Raw genomic sequence first — 20,436 nt, forward strand, 5'->3', positions numbered from 1 at the left:
CGCTATCACGTAATTCCTTCCATACGACCATCCAGTCAGGTGTCGACTCCCTAGGGGGTGACATCACTATTACAGGCAATTGCTCCGCCTCCATACCATTTTCCTCCTCATACATGTCGACAACGTACCGACACACAGCACACACACAGGGAATGCTCTGATAGAGGACAAGACCCCACTAGCCCTTTGGGGAGACAGAGGGAGAGTTTGCCAGCACACACCAGAGCGCTATATATATACAGGGATAACCTTATATAAGTGTTTTTCCCTTATATAGCTGCTGTATTATTAATCTGCCAAATTTAGTGCCCCCCCTCTCTTGTTTTACCCTGTTTCTGTAGTGCAGGACTGCAGGGGAGAGCCAGGGAGCTTCCCTCCAACGGAGCTGTGAGGGAAAATGGCGCTTGTGTGCTGAGGAGATAGGCTCCGCCCCCTTCTCGGCGGCCTTTCTCCCTTTTTAAGGAAAAACTGTCAGGGGTTAAATGCATCCATATAGCCCAGGAGCTATATGTGATGTATTTTTAGCCATCTAAGGTGTTTTTATTGCGTCTCAGGGCGCCCCCCCCCAGCGCCCTGCACCCTCAGTGACCGGAGTGTGAAGTGTGCTGAGAGCAATGGCGCACAGCTGCGGTGCTGTGCGCTACCTTATTGAAGACAGGACGTCTTCTGCCGCCGATTTTCCGGACCTCTTCAGTCTTCTGGCTCTGTAAGGGGGCCGGCGGCGCGGCTCTGGGACCCATCCATGGCTGGGCCTGTGATCGTCCCTCTGGAGCTAATGTCCAGTAGCCTAAGAAGCCCAATCCACTCTGCACGCAGGTGAGTTCGCTTCTTCTCCCCTTAGTCCCTCGGTGCAGTGAGCCTGTTGCCAGCAGGTCTCACTGAAAATAAAAAACCTAAAACTAAACTTTTCACTAAGCAGCTCAGGAGAGCCACCTAGTGTGCACCCTTCTCGTTCGGGCACAAAAATCTAACTGAGGCTTGGAGGAGGGTCATAGGGGGAGGAGCCAGTGCACACCAGGTAGTCCTAAAGCTTTTACTTTTGTGCCCAGTCTCCTGCGGAGCCGCTATTCCCTATGGTCCTTACGGAGTCCCCAGCATCCACTTAAGACGTTAGAGAAATGAGTATATTCCGTATAATAAAGAGGGTGTGATTTGTAAGGTGCAGGGAGCAGTGAGGAAGTCGGCAACTGAAAAGACAGCAACAGCTATCAATTAACTTAATTCAGTGGTGTCACAGAATGGGAGGAGAGGTGCCCCCCTTCAGAGCAGGAGCCCGGCGGCAGATGACTCCGTTGCCTCCCAGAGTTCTGCCTCTGCAGGTAGCGCAGTGTATTGGCTGAGAGACCTACACAATGGGATTTCTGACTGTGGGAATAATTAGACTGAAAACACACAAATATAAATCACTAACGTCCGCTCTGCAATCACACTGCGTAGGACAAGCGTTTCCTGTTAGGCACCATATAACCTGTAGTCATTATAGCACTATCTATATAGGACTGTGTCCTTGCAAGAAACATACAGGGAGAATGGAAGGTTAACGTAAAAAGGACACTTTATAACCCTGAAAAAGAACACAGAAGAGGACTATACAAAGCAATCAGTCTTTACATTTTAAGACAAAACACAGGAGTAACCCCAAGGGTCATTTTGTGTGGGGATACATTTGGTACCATTAAAATGGAGTAATCACATTAAACAAATGGCTAAACGAGAATACGATGGGGTAGGACAGATTGTATGGCACCAAACGATGGTAAAATATGAACAGAGTTTAGTCATACGTTCAGAGTTAGGATTCTCGCTCCACTGTCTGTTCCGTGTTATCATAGGTGAATATTCTGTCTATGAAACATAGAATTTGACAGTAGATAAGAACTATGTGACCCATCCAGTCTGACCTTTTCGGGTTAAGTTATTAGGGCTGTGTTGGCTATTAGGAAGTAGAAAAATCTAGTTTGCTTGAGTCCCATAAAGGTGGAAGAAACCGTGAAGGTTTTCCTGCCGTAATAATAGGATTTTAAATTACCTACCGGTAAATCCTTTTCTCGTAGTACGTAGAGGATGCTGGGGTCCATATTAGTACCATGGGGTACAGACGGGTCCACTAGGAGCCACTGGCACTTTAATAGTTTGAGAGTGTGGGCTGGTTCCTCTCTCTATGCCCCTCCTACCCGACTCAGTCTAGAAACTGTGCCCGAGGAGACGGACAACTTCGAGAGAAGGATTTAACACAGATAGTGGCGAGATTCACACCAGCAAACACAAACAAGGCAAACCGAGCTAACTAGCTTGAAAACTCGGCAACAGCTGAATAACATTACTGAACCAAGTAATAACGCAGTACTTAACTAAGAACAAAGCAGTACCGACCAAGTAACCACTGCAGGATAACAAAGCGCTGGGTGGGCGCCCAGCATCCTCTACGGACTACGAGAAAAGGATTTACCGGCAGGTAATTAAAATCCTTTTTTCTCTTACGTCCTAGAGGGGTCCATATTAGTACTATGGGGATGTACCAAAGCTCCTAGAACGGGAGGGAGGAGTGAGGCTTCTGCAGGACTGATTGACCAAATTTTTGGTCCTCAGAGGCCAAGATATCGAACCTGTCGAACTTAGCAAACGTGTTCGACCCAGACCAAGTAGACGCTCGGCAAAGCTGTAAAGCTGAGACACCCCGGGCAGCCGCCCAGGAAGAACCCACTTTACGAGTAGAGTGGGCCTTAACAGATCTTGGACATGGTAATCCTGCAGTAGAATACGCATGCTGGATAGTGAACCTGATCCAGCGAGAGATCGTCTGCTTAGAAGCAGGAAACCCAATTTTCTTGGGATCATACAGGAAAAACAGAGAGTCCGATTTTCTGTGAAGAGAAGTCCTCTTCACATAGATCTTCAGGGCAAAACCCCTTTCAAAAAAGTCTGAACCTCAGGGAGGGCAGACAATTGTTTCTGGAAGAAAATGGATAAGGCCGAAATCTGGAACTTTACGGATCCCAGCCTCAGGCCCATATCCACACCTGCTTGCAGGAAGAGGAGAAACCGTCCCAGTTGAAACTCCACCGTAGGAAACTTCTTGGATTCACACCAAGATACATACTTTTTCCAAATACGATGGTAATGTTTAGACTTTACTCCTTTCCTAGCCTGTATCAGGGTAGGAATGACTTTGTTCGGAATGCCCTTCCGAGATAATATCTGGCGTTCAACCTCCACGCCGTCAAACGTAGCCGCGGTAAGTCTTGATAAACGAACAGCCCCTGTTGTAACAGGTCCTCCCGAAGAGGAAGATGCTTCGGATCTTCCAGCAGTAGATCCAGAAGATCCACGTACAAAGCCCTTCTAGGCCAGTCCGGAGCAATGAGGATTGCCTGAACTCTTGTTATCCTTACGAGCTTTAGAATCCTTGGGATGAGTGGAAGTGGAGGAAACACGTACACCGACTAGAACACCCATGGAGACACCAGAGCATCCACCGCCACTGCCTGTGGGTCTCTCGACCTGGAACAATACCTCCGAAGCTTCTTGTTGAGGCGGGAGCCCATCATGTCTATTTGAGGAGCCCCCCAAAGATTTGTCACCTCCGTGAACACCTCTAGATGGAGGCCCCACTCTCCTGGATGGAGATCGTGCCTGCTGAGGAAGTCCGCTTCCCAGTTGTCAACTCCCGGAATGAAAATTGCTGACAGCGCCAACGCAAGTTTTTCTGCCCAGAGGATGATTCTTGTTATCTCTGACATTGCAGCTCTGCTCTTCGTTCCGCCCTGTCGGTTTATGTAGGCCACCGTCATTACATTGACCGACTGCACATGAATGGCTCGATCTCGCAGAAGATGTGCCGCTTGGAGAAGACCATTGTACACGGCTCTTAGTTCCAAAATGTTCATGGGAAGACCGGATTCCAGACTTGAACACCTTCCTTGGAAGGTTTCCCCTTGAGTGACTGCGCCCCATCCCCGGAGGCTTGCATCCGTGGTTAGAAGGACTCAGTCCTGAATCCCGAACCTGCGGCCCTCCAGAAGGTGAGACATCTGCAGCCACCAGAGGAGTGAAATCCTTGCTTTCGGCGACAGACGAATCCTCAGGTGCATATGCAGATGAGACCCCGACCACTTGTCCAGGAGATCCAGTTGGAAGGATCGAGCATGAAATCTTCCGTACTGTAGAGCCTTGTAGGAGGCAACCATCTTCCCCAGAAGGCGAATGCATGGATGAACCGATACCTGGGCTGGCTTCAGGACATCCCGGACCATTGTTTGAATCACCAACACTTTCTCCACTGGTAGAAACACCCTCTGCACTTCCGTGTCGAGGATCATCCCCAGGAGAGACAATCTCCTTGTCGGCTCCAAATGTGACTTTGGAAGGTTCAGGATACAACCATGGTCCCTGAGCAGACGATCGTGAGAGCAATAGACTGCAACAACTTTTCCCTGGTCGATGCCTTTATCAGCAGATCGTCCAGATATGGAATTATGTTCACCCCCTGTCTGCGGAGAACCATCATCTCTGCCATCACCTTGGTGAACACCCTCTGTGCCGTGGAGAGGCTGAATGGCAGTGCCTGGAACTGATAGTGACAGTCCACAGTGCAAATCTGAGATAAGCCTGGTGTGGCGGCCAAATCGGAATGTGGAGGTACGCATCCTTGATATCCAGGGATACCAGAAACTCTCCCTCCTCCAGACCTGAGATCACTGCTCTGAGACTCCATTTTGAATTTGAACTCCCTCAGATAATGGTTTAACGATTTCAAGTTCAAAATCGGTCTGACCGAATCATCCGGTTTCAGTACCACAAAAAGGCTTGAATAATAATCCCTGGTTTGCATATGAGGCTGAACTGGGAAAATGACCTGTGACTTTTCCAATTTTTGGATGGCTTCCTGTAGGATAGCCCTGTCTGCCAGCTTTGCTGGCAAGGCTGATTTGAAGAATCGGTGAGGCGGAAGTTCTTGAAACTCCAGTCTGTACCCCTGGGACACAATATCCAGTACCCAGGGATCCAGGCCAGACGACACCCAGACGTGGCTGAAATGTCTGAGCCTCGCACCCACCAGGCCATCTTCCAGGCTTCGCGGTCCACTGTCATGCTGAGGATTTTGAGGAACCAGAAGCAGGTTTCTGGTCCTGGGAGCCTGCGTGAGCAGGCTTTTTGGATTTTTCACAACCACCTCTAAAGAAGGTGGTAGGAGGCTTGGACTTTTTAGTCTTAGCGGTCCGAAAGGACTGCAATGCAGATGAAAAGGGTTTCTTCGTAGAAGGCGCAGCTGAGGGAAGAAAAGGTGACTTACCCGCGGTTGCCGTGGAAATCCACGCATCCAATGCTTCCCCAAATAGAGCCTGACCTGTGTAGGGTAGGTTCTCCACACTTCTCCTGGATTCCGTGTCTGCAGACCATTGGCGTAGCCAAAGACCCCTGCGAGCTGAGACAGACATGGAAGAAATCCTTGCAGTCAGCGTACCCATGTCCTTAATGGATTCCACCATGAACCCCACAGAATCCTGTATGTTACGTAAAAATAATTTAATGTCACTTCTATCCAATTGTATCCAAATCCTCTAGTAATGTGCCTGACCACTTTACTAGATCTTTAGAAATCCATGCACCGGCAATAGTGGGCCTCAACGCCACCCCTGAAGCAGTGTATATGGATTTGAGCATAGTGTCAATCTTACGATCAGCCGGTTCTTTTAACGCGGTAGATCCAGGGACAGGTAACACCACCTTTTTTGACAGTCTGGAAACAGATGCGTCAGCTATGGGTGGGTTTTCCCATTTTTTCCTATCCTCCTCAGGGAAGGGAAAAGCAACCAGAACCCTTTTTGGGATCTGGAATTTTTTCTCTGAGTTTTCCCAGGATTTTTCAAATAGAGCGTTTAATTCTTTAGACGCAGGGCTTTTTTATTGTCAGTGAAGTAAGCCTCCTCAACCTGCTCAGGTGGTGTATCAGTAATGTTTAACACATCTCTAATGGCCTCAATCATGAGCTGCACCCCCTTTGCAAGGGATGCTGTCCCCATCACCGTCTGCTGTATCAGAGTCGGCATCCGTGTCATCTTGCATAATCTGGGCAAGTGCACGTTTCTGTGGGAACATGCTAGGGGATTTTGAAGGAATAGAAACAGAACCTGACCAAACTGATAGAGATTTCTTTAACACCTGAGTTTCAGTCTCAGTATGAGCTACCCTAGTAGAGATCTGAGAGATCATTCCCTTAATAGAGGTCAACCACTCCGGCTCAGTAATAGGGATCTGAGACAAGACATTACAATCCTGTGTACACAGAACGGATTCCTCCTGAGAGGAATTGTCCTCTGCAGCATAAGACACAGAGTCCCTAGACATAGCAAGGGGGGTCATTCCGAGTTGTTCGCTCGCAAGCTGCCGCCCTCTGGGAGTGAATCTTAGCTTCTTAAAATTGCGAACGAAAGGTTCTCAAAATTGCGATTACACACCTCTTAGCAGTTTCTGAGTAGCTTCAAACTTACTCGGCATCTGCGATCAGTTCAGTGCTTGTCGTTCCTGGTTTGACGTCACAAACACACCCAGCGTTCGCCCAGACACTCCCCCGTTTCTCCAGCCACTCCCGCGTTTTTCCCGGAAACGGTAGCGTTTTTTCGCACACTCCCATAAAACGGCCTGTTTCCGCCCAGAAACACCCACTTCCTGTCAATCACATTACGATCACCAGAACGAAGAAAAAACCTTGTAATGCCGTGAGTAAAATTCCTAACTGCATAGCAAATTTACTTGGCGCAGTTGCACTGCGGACATTGCGCATTAGCGACTAATCGCTCCGTTGCGAGAAAAAAATACAGGGCGAACAACTCGGAATGACCCCCAATGTGAGAATACAGACACCCACACACACAGGAAAATGTAAGACACAGTCGTCGTCCCCCAAGTATGCCACAGAGAAACACAGAGCTTGGAGCCAGCACACACACAGCGCTTCCCTAGGTAGATGCAGTACAACTACGTAGCGCTGACTGTGTACTTTAATAGACTACACAGTAAATCCACAGTCCCCCCGCCCATCCTTCTACAACCCCCTGGTACCGCACAGGATAGCTGGAGTTGCGTGAAGGGACAGCTCTCCCTGTCAGCGTCTCTCTGCAGGCAGGAAAATGGCGCTGAACGCTGCTGGGTCCGCTCTGAGGAGAAGCTCCGCCCCATGAACATGGCGCTGCTTCCCGCACTTTGCTTCTTTATACTGGCCTGAGAAATGTTGCTGGCAGCATTACCGAGGTCCAGTGTAGGGTATAGGCGCTGGCTCAGGGCGCCCCTCACAGTGCCGCACTATGTACCGCTGAGCCTCCGGAGCGCAGTTACTACTGCGCTCCCACCCTGTTGCCGCCATCTTCACACTGGCTCCCCGCTTGCTGATGGAGCCGGTGACTCACTCGCCACCGGAATGTTCTGGCTCTGTTATGGGGTGGCGGCATGCTGCGGGCGTGAGCGGTCGCCCGGGGGCGGCTAACGATCATCACCCTCAGGAGCTCAGTGTCCTGTCAGCGGAGATAGCGGCTCAAACCCCTCAGGGCAGACACTACTCCCCCCCTAAGCCCCACAAAGCAGGGAGGCTGTTGCCAGCAGCCTCCCTGTGCCTAACTCTAAGAACAACAATAAAACTAGAAAAACTCCTATGGAGCTCCCCTAGCTGTGACCGGCTCCTCCGGGCACATTTTCTAAACTGAGTCTGGTAGGAGGGGCATAGAGGGAGGAGCCAGCCCACACTATTAAACTCTTAAAGTGCCAGTGGCCCCTAGTGGACCCGTCTATACCTCATGGTACTAGTATGGACCTCAGCATCCTCTAGGACGTAAGAGAAAACTGGAAATCATTTTCATTGCCTTTTGTTAGGTTTTCAGGTTTTTGTGTTCCCAGGGATAATTCCAGGGCTGGTTCAGTGGTGGGATTAGCGTGCAAGAAACTTGTAATGTGGCTTCTACACGTGAGGGGAGAACCTCATCTCCTCCCAGTTTCCTATCCCCTGGCGTCTCTTTGCCACCATCAACTCCCTTATCTGCCCGATGCAACCTTAACTCCCCCACACACACGCACTCTTTGCCCTTGACTTTGCCACCAATTTCATATCCAAAATGTACTCCATACATCAGGTCATCACATCCCAATAGACCTTCAGCAACCTGCCCCCTTCTTTCCCTGACCACCCCTCCCCCATATCCCTCTTACCATCTCTCATGTCTTTTTCCCCTGTATCTGGAGAGGAAGTCATGGCCCTCATCCGGTCCTCCACCCCCTCCATCTCCCCACTTGACCCTATACCTTCTGCTACCTCTCTCCTTCTGCCTGTCCCCATCTTGCCCACCTCAGTCTCTCAATCTCATTAGACACTGCCCCATCTGCCTTCAAACATGCCCTTAGCTCACTTATTCATAAAAAATCTACCTTTGATCCTAACAATCTCTCCAACTACTGCCCCATCTCTCTCCTCCCTTTTGCTTCCAAACTCCTACAACCGCCTTACTGCCTTTCTTTCCTCCCACTCCATGCTTGACCCACTTCAGTATGGCTTCCGTCCTCTCCATGCCACTGAAAGTGCACTCATGAAAGTCTGCAATGACCTCCATGCTGCCAAATCTAAGGGCCACTACTCTTTGCTTATTCTCCTTGACCTCTCTTCTGCTTTTGACACTAAGGACCACCCTCTTATCCTGCAAATCCTCCACTACCTTGGTCTGCGTGATACTGCCCTCTCCTGGCTGTCCTCCTACCTCTATGACTGTTCCTTCTCTGTCTCCTCATATGACTCCACCCTCCCCACCCCCTTTCCACTAGCAGTAGGAGTCCCCCAAGGCTCTGTTCTTGAATCTCTCCTTTTCTCTCTCTATACAGCCTCTCTAGGAGAACTCATTAGCTCTTTTGACTTACATTATCATCTCTATGCTGATGATACTCAAATCTACCTTTCCTCCCCTGACCTCTCCCCTGCTCTCCTCACTCATATCTATAGCTGCCTCTCTGCTATATCTTCCTGGATGTCCCAGCGCTTTCTTAACCTTAACATGTCTAAGACTGAGCAGATCATCTTCCCTCCCTCCCGCATAACCTCACCTCCTACAATCTCATTATTTGTTAATGGCACTACTATCTCCTCTAGCCCCCAAGTGCGCTGTCTTGAAGTCATCCTTGACTCCTCCCTCTCCTTCAAACCACACATTCAGCACCTCTCACAGTCCTGCCGCTGCCATCTCAAAAATATTTCCGGGATCAGAACCTCTCTCACCCTGGATGCTACCAAGACCCTCTATATTGTGACTGTAACAAGATTCTACTGTAACAGATAGAATATATTAAGAGAACATGTTTTTTGTTTTATTAATTCTACTTTACATTTTTTATGTAGGTTAGAGATTGACCAAGACTAAAAAAAAACCCCCCAGAAACAAAAATATATATATATATATATGAAAACACATTCTCCATATGAATATATTAATTTGCACATGTAAATGTATCACAATGTATTGGTACTGTGCTGCTGATATGATTTCTAGTTATTTTACCGATTACTTGGAACATTTGTAATTCCATCACACATTCCGGGAATCAGCAAATGCCGTATATGTGTCCATTAGCTGTAGATCACAGAGAAACTAGGGGCACATCTCTCCTGCTTGCTGGTAGGTCCTTCCCACTGGAACTGTATACAGCTGCCTGCGGGACTTCTGCGCTGGCCATCACTATATCACTGTCTGGTAATCAGGATAACTCTCACACTGCATACCCAGTGTGACCTAGGTACAGGGGTGAACAACCAGCTGCTTTACAAATGTTTCATCACTCCAAAACAGAGCAGGTTCTCCCAGGATTTTACTGACCGGTCTACATTACTGGCACAATTATCTGGCAGGCCACCCACTACCATAAGACGCTGCTGTGCAAACCACTGGGGTATGATGATATTTATACTGACAACTGTGGTAGAAGTTTACACCCTCCAATAAACAGGTAGCGACCGCAGCTACGGAACACATTATAGGCCTGTCTTTGCCCAAAGCTACCGGTAGGCAATCCTGTAATTAAGACAACTGTGTGGTGGACAGACCTGGCATTGGAATGAACCTTTGGCTTCTAGACTGACTGATAACAGACAGAGGGGTATATTCAATTGAGGTCGGATCCATTCCGACATGCATTTGTCGGAATGGATCCGACAAGTGTTATTCAATGCCCATCTCAGTTAGACTTTAAAAAAGTCGAATTGAGATGAAGGACCGGAGACGGGGGAGAGCCGCGGGCAGATGGGGGACAGCAGCGCTGCAGGAGGATGTGGCACAGCCGCCAGACCTCACGGCAGCGTCCACCCGGCTCCAGCAAGCGGGACCTCACTTGCTGGAGCCGGGTGGACGCTGCTGTGAGCGGCGGCTATGACACATCCTCCTGCAGCGCTGTGCTGTAGCGCGGCTGTCCCCCGTCCGCCGCCGGCTCTCCGCCCTCTCCCCCTCTCAGGTCCCACATCTCAGTCCGACTTTTTTTTTTTAAGTCGAACTGAGATGGTCAGAAACGGGGCCAAAACCTGTCGAGTTTGGCACCGTTTCCCTCAGAAATATGCGAATCGGCAGCTATGCCGCCAATTCACGTACTACTCGGCAAGTCCAATTTCCAGACTTGTCGAATAAAAATGCCGGGGACTGAAAAGGTCGGAACCCCTTCCGACCTGAAAAGACTCGGGGTCACTGGTCAACCTATTAGGAAGACTCCTCTGGCTAAGAGAGCAAACAGAACTCTATTGGACACCTACCTTTGACGTATAGAGCGCAGAACCTGGTGAGCGCCCTCTCCCTGGTACAGCCAGGTGTGCTGACTGTTCCTCACCAAATCGTTCATGGTGATTTCTTGGTTGCCCAGGTATTTGTGAAAGTCCCTGAGGTTTAGCTTCTTGAATTCATCCAAACTGAGAACACCTAGAAAACAAGCAGCGGATAGAGCGATGATAGCATTCACCTCCACCAGGTCACTAGCTAACATTCAGAGGCAGCGGCGGAAGCTCCTGTACTGACACAGCGGCATTTGATATTTCAGGATCTGCTTTAGCTATGAAGCAGCGTCTGGCTGGAGACAGTATCACATATCTGGTATATGAGCTCAAATGGGATTAATGCCACACAACACTGAAGTATGCAAATACAGCACTGTGCAAAAATACAGAGTCATTTATAAAATACAATTAGCATCTCTGAAAACAACCTCTATAATCTGCTGCAGTACCCAGAATACAGAAAAGAAATATGTCGGGTTTTTTATAGGCAAGTTTGACTCGTATCCATTTCTCTTCTGTTGCCCCTTTGTGTATGACAGGTTTTGAAGGGAGATGTGGTGGGCAGTAACCGCCTGTAGCCATTCAGACCATAAGATGCTTACAGTAGCACAGAGTATTACAGGACATGAGAGCACAGGTCTTACGGCGGATAAGAAGCTGAATATTTGTGTGATTATGTTAGTGAGGACAGGTTTATGTGTCAGGGGCAGTGGCATAATGGGAGGTGGGGAATGGAGGTGGCAGGAAGTGACAGGCTGAGTGTTATATAGTGGGAGGAGCAGGGTCTCCCAGCAGCACAGAGTATATCAGGGGATGAGTGATGTGTCAGTGAGGACAGAGCTGCATGTGACAGGGACAGTGACATGATGTGAGGAGGGGAATGGAGGCAGCAGGAAGCCACAGACTGAGAGTTATATAGTGGGAGGAGCAGGGTGCTCCAGCAGCACAGAGTATATCAGGGGATGAGTGATGTGTCAGTGAGGACGGGGCTGCATGTGACAGGGGCAGTGACATGATGTGAGGAGGGGAATGGAGGCAGCAGGAAGCCACAGACTGAGAGTTATATAGTGGGAGGAGCAGGGTGCTCCAGCAGCACAGAGTATATCAGGGGATGAGTGATGTGTCAGTGAGGACGGGGCTGCATGTGACAGGGGCAGTGACATGATGCGAGGAGGCGAATGGAGGCAGCAGGAAACCACAGACTGAGAGTTAATAAGATTTTACTTACCGATAAATCTATTTCTCGTAGTCTGTAGTGGATGCTGGGACTCCGTAAGGACCATGGGGAATAGCGGCTCCGCAGGAGACAGGGCACAAGAATAAAAGCTTTAGGATCAGGTGGTGTGCACTGGCTCCTCCCCCTATGACCCTCCTCCAAGCCTCAGTTAGGATACTGTGCCCGGACGAGCGTACATAATCAGGAAGGATATTGAATCCCGGGTAAGACTCATACCAGCCACACCAATCACACCGTACAACTTGTGATCTAAACCCAGTTAACAGTATGATAACAACGAAGGAGCCTCTGAAAAGATGGCTCACAACAACAATAACCCGATTTAGTTAACAATAACTATGTACAAGTATTGCAGACAATCCGCACTTGGGATGGGCGCCCAGCATCCACTACGGACTACGAGAAATAGATTTATCGGTAAGTAAAATCTTATTTTCTCTGACGTCCTAGTGGATGCTGGGACTCCGTAAGGACCATGGGGATTATACCAAAGCTCCCAAACGGGCGGGAGAGTGCGGATGACTCTGCAGCACCGAATGAGAGAACTCCAGGTCCTCCTCAGCCAGGGTATCAAATTTGTAGAATTTAGCAAACGTGTTTGCCCCTGACCAAGTAGCTGCTCGGCAAAGTTGTAAAGCCGAGACCCCTCGGGCAGCCGCCCAAGATGAGCCCACTTTCCTTGTGGAATGGGCTTTTACAGATTTTGGCTGTGGCAGGCCTGCCACAGAATGTGCAAGCTGAATTGTACTACAAATCCAACGAGCAATAGTCTGCTTAGAAGCAGGAGCACCCAGCTTGTTGGGTGCATACAGGATAAACAGCGAGTCAGACTTTCTGACTCCAGCCGTCCTGGAAACATATATTTTCAGGGCCCTGACAACGTCAAGTAACTTGGAGTCCTCCAAGTCCCTAGTAGCCGCAGGCACCACAATAGGTTGGTTCATGTGAAAAGCAGAAACCACCTTAGGGAGAAATTGAGGACGAGTCCTCAATTCTGCCCTGTCAGAATGAAAAATTAAGTAAGGGCTTTTATATGATAAAGCCGCCAATTCTGACACACGCCTGGCTGAAGCCAGGGCTAACAGCATCGTCACCTTCCATGTGAGATATTTTAAGTCCACAGTGGTGAGTGGTTCAAACCAATGTGACTTAAGGAACCTCAAAACAACATTGAGATCCCAAGGTGCCACTGGAGGCACAAAAGGAGGTTGTATATGCAGTACCCCTTTTACAAATGTCTGAACTTCAGGTACTGAAGCCAGTTCTTTCTGGAAGAAAATCGACAGGGCCGAAATTTGAACCTTAATGGACCCTAATTTTAGGCCCATAGACAGTCCTGTTTGCAGGAAATGGAGGAAACGACCCAGTTGAAATTCCTCTGTAGGGGCCTTCTTGGCCTCACACCACGCAACATATTTTCGCCAAATGCGGTGATAATGTTTTGCGGTTACATCCTTCCTGGCTTTGACCAGGGTAGGGATGACTTCATCTGGAATGCCTTTTTCCTTCAGGATCCGGCGTTCAACCGCCATGCCGTCAAACGCAGCCGCGGTAAGTCTTGGAACAGACAAGGCCCCTGCTGGAGCAGGTCCTTTCTTAGAGGTAGCGGCCACGGGTCTTCCGTGAGCATCTCTTGAAGTTCCGGGTACCAAGTCCTTCTTGGCCAATCCGGAACCACGAGTATCGTTCTTACTCCTCTCCTTCTTATGATTCTCAGTACTTTTGGTATGAGAGGCAGAGGAGGGAACACATACACTGACTGGTACACCCACGGTGTCACCAGAGCGTCCACCGCTATTGCCTGAGGGTCCCTTGACCTGGCGCAATATCTGTCTAGTTTTTTGTTTAGACGTGACGCCATCATGTCCACCTTTGGTTTTTCCCAACGGTTTACAATCAGGTGGAAGACTTCTGGGTGAAGTCCCCACTCTCCCGGGTGAAGGTCGTGTCTGCTGAGGAAGTCTGCTTCCCAGTTGTCCACTCCCGGAATGAACACTGCTGACAGAGCTATCACATGATTTTCCGCCCAGCGAAGAATCCTTGCAGCTTCTGCCATTGCCCTCCTGCTTCTCGTGCCGCCCTGTCGGTTTACGTGGGCGACTGACGTGATGTTGTCCGATTGGATCAATACCGCCTGACCCTGAAGCAGGGGTTTCGCTTGACTTAGGGCATTGTAAATGGCCCTTAGTTCCAGAATGTTTATATGAAGAGATGTTTCCATGCTTGACCACAAGCCCTGGAAATTTTTTCCCTGTGTGACTGCCCCCCAGCCTCTCAGGCTGGCGTCCGTGGTCACCAGGACCCAATCCTGAATGCCAAATCTGCGGCCCTCTAGTAGATGAGCACTCTGCAGCCACCACAGAAGAGACACCCTTGTCCTTGTCGACAGGGTTATCCACTGATGCATCTGAAGATGCGATCCGGACCATTTGTCCAGTAGATCCCACTGAAACGTTCTTGCATGGAATCTTCCGAATGGAATTGCTTCGTAAGAAGCCACCATTTTTCCCAGGACCCTCGTGCACTGATGCACTGACACCTGGCCTGGTTTTAGGAGGTTCCTGACTAGCTCGGATAACTCCCTGGCCTTCTCCTCCGGGAGAAACACCTTTTTCTGGACTGTGTCCAGAATCATTCCTAGGAACAGTAGACGTGTCGTTGGAATCAGCTGCGATTTTGGAATATTTAGGATCCACCCGTGCTGACGTAACACCACCTGAGGTAGTGCTACTCCGACTTCTAACTGTTCCCTGGACCTTGCCCTTATCAGGAGATCGTCCAAGTAAGGGATAATTAAGATGCCTTTTCTTCGAAGAAGAATCATCATTTCGGCCATTACCTTGGTAAAGACCCGAGGTGCCGTGGACAACCCAAACGGCAGCGTCTGAAACTGATAATGACAGTTTTGTACTACAAACCTGAGGTACCCTTGGTGAGACGGGTAGATTTGGACGTGGAGATAAGCATCCTTGATGTCCAGAGACACCATATAGTCCCCTTCTTCCAGGTTTGCTATCACCGCTCTGAGTGATTCCATCTTGAATTTGAACCTCTTTATGTAAGTGTTCAGGGATTTCAGATTTAAAATTGGTCTCACCGAGCCGTCCGGCTTCGGTACCACAAACAGCGTGGAATAATACCCCTTTCCCTGTTGTAGGAGGGGTACCTTGATTATCACCTGCTGGGAATACAGCTTGTGAATGGCTTCCAAAACTGCCTCCCTGTCGGAGGGAGACTTTGGTAGAGCAGACTTCAGGAACCGGCGAGGGGGAAACGCCTCGAATTCCAGTTTGTACCCCTGCGATACCACCTGTAGAATCCAGGGGTCCACTTGCGAGTGAGCCCACTGCGCGTTGAAATTCTTGAGACGGGCCCCCACCATGTCTGAGTCTTTTTCTGCTGATGTGAAGTGACCTGGGGTAAAAAGGTGGATTTTCCAGCCGTTGCCGTGGCCACCAGGTCCGATAGACCAGCCCCAAATAACTCCTCCCCTTTATACGGCAATACTTCCATATGTCGTTTGGAATCCGCATCTCCTGACCACTGTCGCATCCATAACGCTCTTCTGGCAGAAATGGACATAGCACTTACTCTTGATGCCAGGGTGCAAATATCCCTCTGTGCATCACGCATATATAGTAATGCATCCTTCAAATGCTCTATAGTTAACAGTACATTGTCCCTATCCAGGGTATCAATATTTTCAGTCAGGGAATCCGACCACGCGACGCCAGCACTGCACATCCAGGCTGAAGCGATTGCTGGTCGCAGTATAACACCAGTATGTGTGTATATACTTTTAAGAATATTTTCCAGCCTTCTATCTGCTGGTTCTTTGAGGGTGGCCGTATCAGGAGACGGTAACGCTACTTGTTTTGATAAACGTGTGGGCGCCTTATCTACCCTAGGGGGTGTTTCCCAACGTGTCCTAACCTCTAACGGGAAAGGATATAGTGCCAATAATTTTTTAGAAATTAGCAGTTTTTTTGTCGGGGGAAACCCACGCTTTATCACACACCTCATTTAACTCATCTGACAAAGGGAAAACTATTGGTAGTTTTTTCACACCCCACATAATACCCTTCTTTGTGGTACTTGTAGTGTCAGAAATGTTCAATGCTTCCTTCATTGCCGTGATCATGTAACGTGTGGCCCTACTGGACATTACGTTTGTCTCCTCACCGTCGACACTAGACTCAGTATCTGTGTCTGGGTCTGTGTCGACCCACTGAGGTAACGGGCGTTTTAGGGCCCCTGACGGTGTCTGAGACGCCTGGACAGGCACTAATTGATTTGCCGGCTGTCTCATGTCATCAACCGTTCTTTGCAAAGTGCTGACATTATCACTTAATTCTTTAAATACGATCATCCAGTCAGGTGTCGACTCCCTAGGAGGTGACATCACTAACCCAGGCAATTGCTCCGCCTCCACATCATTTTCCTCCTCATACATGTCGACACACACGTACCGACACACAGCACACACACCGGGAATGCTCTGATAGAGGACAGGACCCCACAAGCCCTTTGGAGAGACAGAGGGAGAGTCTGCCAGCACACACCAAGCGCTATATATATATACAGGGATAACCTTATATAAGTGTTATTCCCTTATAGCTGCTGTATAGTTTTTAGCTGCCAATAGTGCCCCCCCTTCTCTTTTTTACCCTGATTCAGTAGCAAGTCTGCAGGGGAGAGTCAGGGAGCCGTCCTTCCAGCGGAGCTGTGAGGGAAAATGGCGCTTGTGTGCTGAGGAGATAGGCTCCGCCCCTTCACGACGTCCTTATCTCCCGCTTTTTCTGTAAAAAATGGCAGGGGTTAAAATACATCCATATAGCCCAAGAGCTATATGTGATGTATTCTTTTGCCAACCTAAGGTATTATCTGTTATATTGCGTCTCAGGGCGCTCCCCCCCCAGCGCCCTGCACCCTCAGTGACCGGAGTGTGAAGTGTGCTGAGAGCAATGGCGCACAGCTGCGGTGCTGTGCGCTACCTTAGTCTGAAGACAGGATCGTCTTCTGCCGCCGATTTCACCGGACCTCTTCGCTCTTCTGGCTCTGTAAGGGGGCCGGCGGCGCGGCTCCGGGACCCATCCAGGCTGAACCTGTGATCGTCCCTCTGGAGCTAATGTCCAGTAGCCTAAGAAACCCGATCCACTCTGCACGCAGGTGAGTCCGTTTCTTCTCCCCTTAGTCCCACGATGCAGTGAGCCTGTTGCCAGCAGGACTCACTGAAAATAAAAAAACCTAAAATATACTTTTATTCTAAGCAGCTCAGGAGAGCCACCTAGCCTGCACCCTTCTCGTTCGGGCACAAAAATCTAACTGAGGCTTGGAGGAGGGTCATAGGGGGAGGAGCCAGTGCACACCACCTGATCCTAAAGCTTTTATTCTTGTGCCCTGTCTCCTGCGGAGCCGCTATTCCCCATGGTCCTTACGGAGTCCCAGCATCCACTAGGACGTCAGAGAAATATAGTGAAGGAGCAGGGTCCCCAGCAGCACAGAGTATATCAGGAGATGAGTGATGTGTCAGTGAGGACAGGGTTGCATGTGACAGGGGCAGTGACATGATATGAGGGGGGGAATGGAGGCAGCAGGAAGCCACAGACTGAGAGTTATATAGTGGAAGGATCAGGGTCTCTCAGCAGCACAGAGTATATCAGGAGATGAGTGATGTGTTAGTGATGACAGGGTTGCATGTGACAGGGGCAGTGACATGATGTGAGGAGGGGAATGGAGGCAGCAGGAAGCCACAGACTAAGAGTTACAGTACATAGTAAGAGGAGCAGGGTCTCCCAGCAGCACAGAGTGTATCAGGAGTTGAATGATGTGTTAGTGACGTCAGGGCTGCATGTGAGGTTGGATACAGCAGTGACAAAAATACCTCATTATGAAATTATGTACAGACTTCCCACTTGTGGATTTTATGACTTTGATGAGAAAATCATTCTGATAACAGACAAGATTACCCTTTTGTCTGAGATTCCAATATAGAAATAATAAGAATTTACTTACCGATAATTCTATTTCTCGTAGTCCGTAGTGGATGCTGGGGACTCCGTAAGGACCATGGGGAATAGCGGCTCCGCAGGAGACTGGGCACAAAAGTAAAGCTTTAGAACCACCTGGTGTGCACTGGCTCCTCCCCCTATGACCCTCCTCCAAGCCTCAGTTAGGATACTGTGCCCGGACGAGCGTACACAATAAGGAAGGATTTTGAATCCCGGGTAAGACTCATACCAGCCACACCAATCACACCGTACAACTTATGATCTAAACCCAGTTAACAGCATGATAACAGAGGAGCCTCTAGAAAAGATGGCTCACTACAGCAATAACCCGATTTTTTTTTTTGGTAACAATAACTATGTACCAGTATTTCAGACAATCCGCACTTGGGATGGGCGCCCAGCATCCACTACGGACTACGAGAAATAGAATTATCGGTAAGTAAATTCTTATTTTCTCTAAAGTCCCTAGTAGCCGCAGGCACCACAATAGGTTGGTTCAGGTGAAACGCTGAAACCACCTTAGGGAGAAACTGAGGACAAGTCCTCAATTCCGCCCTGTCCGAATGGAAAATCAGATAAGGGCTTTTACAGGATAAAGCCGCCAATTCTGACACGCGCCTGGCCCAGGCCAGGGCCAACAGCATGACCACTTTCCATGTGAGATATTTTAACTCCACAGATTTAAGTGGTTCAAACCAAATGTGACTTTTGGAACCCAAAAACTACATTGAGATCTCAAGGTGCCACTGGAGGCACAAAAGGAGGCTGTATATGCAGTACCCCTTTTACAACGTCTGAACTTCAGGGACTGAAGCTAGATCTTTTTTGGAAGAAAATTGACAGGGCCGAAATTTGAACCTTAATGGACCCCAATTTCAGGCCCATAGACACTCCTGTTTGCAGGAAATGTAGGAATCGACCCAGTTGAATTTCCTCCGTCGGGCCTTACTGGCCTCGCACCACGCAACATATTTTCGCCAAATGCGGTGATAATGTTTTGGGGTTACATCCTTCCTGGCTTTGATCAGGATAGGGATGACTTCATCCGGAATGCCTTTTTTCCTTCAGGATCCGGCGTTCAACCGCCCTGCCGTCAAACGCAGCCGCGGTAAGTCTTGGAACAGACAGGGTCCTTGCTGGAGCAGGTCCCTTCTTAGAGGTAGAGGCCACGGATCCTCCGTGAGCATCTCTTGAAGTTCCGGTTACCAAGTCCTTCTTGGCCAATCCGGAGCCACGAATATAGTGCTTACTCCTCTCCATCTTATCAATCTCAGTACCTTGGGTATGAGAGGCAGATGAGGGAACACATACACTGGACTGGTACACCCACGGTGTTACCAGAGCGTCTACAGCTATTGCCTGAGGGTTCCTTGACCTGGCGCAATACCTGTCGAGTTTTTCCCAACGGTTTATAATCATGTGGAAGACTTCTGGGTGAAGTCCCCACTCTCCCGGGTGGAGGTCGTTGTCCACTCCCGGAATTGCTGACAGTGCTATCACATGATTTTCCGCCCAGCGAAGAATCCTTGCAGCTTCTGCCATTGCCCTCCTGCTTCTTGTGCCACCCTGTCTGTTTACGTGGGTGACTTCCGTGATGTTGTCCGACTGGATCAACACCGGCTGACCTTGAAGCAGAGGTCTTGCTAAGCTTAGAGCATTGTAAATGGCCCTTAGCTTCAGGATATTTATGTGAAGTGATGTCTCCAGGCTTGACCATAAGCCCTGGAAATTCCTTCCCTGTGTGACTGCTCCCCAGCCTCGCAGGCTGGCATCAGTGGTCACCAGGACCCAGTCCTGAATGCCGAATCTGCGGCCCTCTAGAAGATGAGCACTCTGCAACCAACACAGGAGGGACACCCTTGTTCTTGGTGACAGGGTTATCCGCTGATTCATCTGAAGATGCGACCCGGACCATTTGTCCAGCAGGTCCCACTGGAAAGTTCTTGCGTGGAATCTGCCGAATGGGATTGCTTCGTAGGAAGCCACCATTTTACCCAGAACCCTTGTGCATTGATGCACTGAGACTTGGCTCGGTTTTAGGAGGTTCCTGACTAGCTCGGATAACTCCCTGGCTTTCTTCTCCGGGAGAAACACCTTTTTCTGGACTGTGTCCAGGATCATCCCTAGGAACAGAAGACGAGTCGTCGGAACCAGCTGCGATTTTGGAATATTGAGAATCCAATCGTGCTGCTGCAACACTTACCTGAGATAGTGCTACACCGACCTCCAACTGTTCCCTGGATCTTACCCTTATCAGGGAATCGTCCAAGTAAGGGATAACTAAAATTCCCTTCCTTCGAAGGAATATCATCATTTCGGCCATTACCTTGGTAAAGACCCGGGGTGCCGTGGACCATCCATACGGCAGCGTCTGAACTGATAGTGACAGTTCTGTACCA

The 20,436-nt window shown here is 49.3% G+C and overlaps 1 protein-coding gene across 2 annotated transcripts in view; it reads right to left on the reverse strand.

Moving 5' to 3' along the window:
- The window catches only part of P4HTM (prolyl 4-hydroxylase, transmembrane), an 82,649-nt gene that overhangs the window by 34,758 nt on the left and 27,455 nt on the right, over positions 1 to 20,436 (reverse strand). For both annotated transcript variants that reach the window (XM_063941135.1, XM_063941134.1), the window contains exon 5: positions 10,772 to 10,934. In XM_063941135.1, coding sequence (XP_063797205.1) covers positions 10,772 to 10,934 — 163 coding nt within the window. The remainder of the gene's footprint in view (positions 1 to 10,771; positions 10,935 to 20,436) is intronic.

The sequence above is a fragment of the Pseudophryne corroboree genome, chromosome 9 (genome assembly GCF_028390025.1).
Source record: "Pseudophryne corroboree isolate aPseCor3 chromosome 9, aPseCor3.hap2, whole genome shotgun sequence".
NCBI lineage: Eukaryota > Metazoa > Chordata > Amphibia > Anura > Myobatrachidae > Pseudophryne > Pseudophryne corroboree.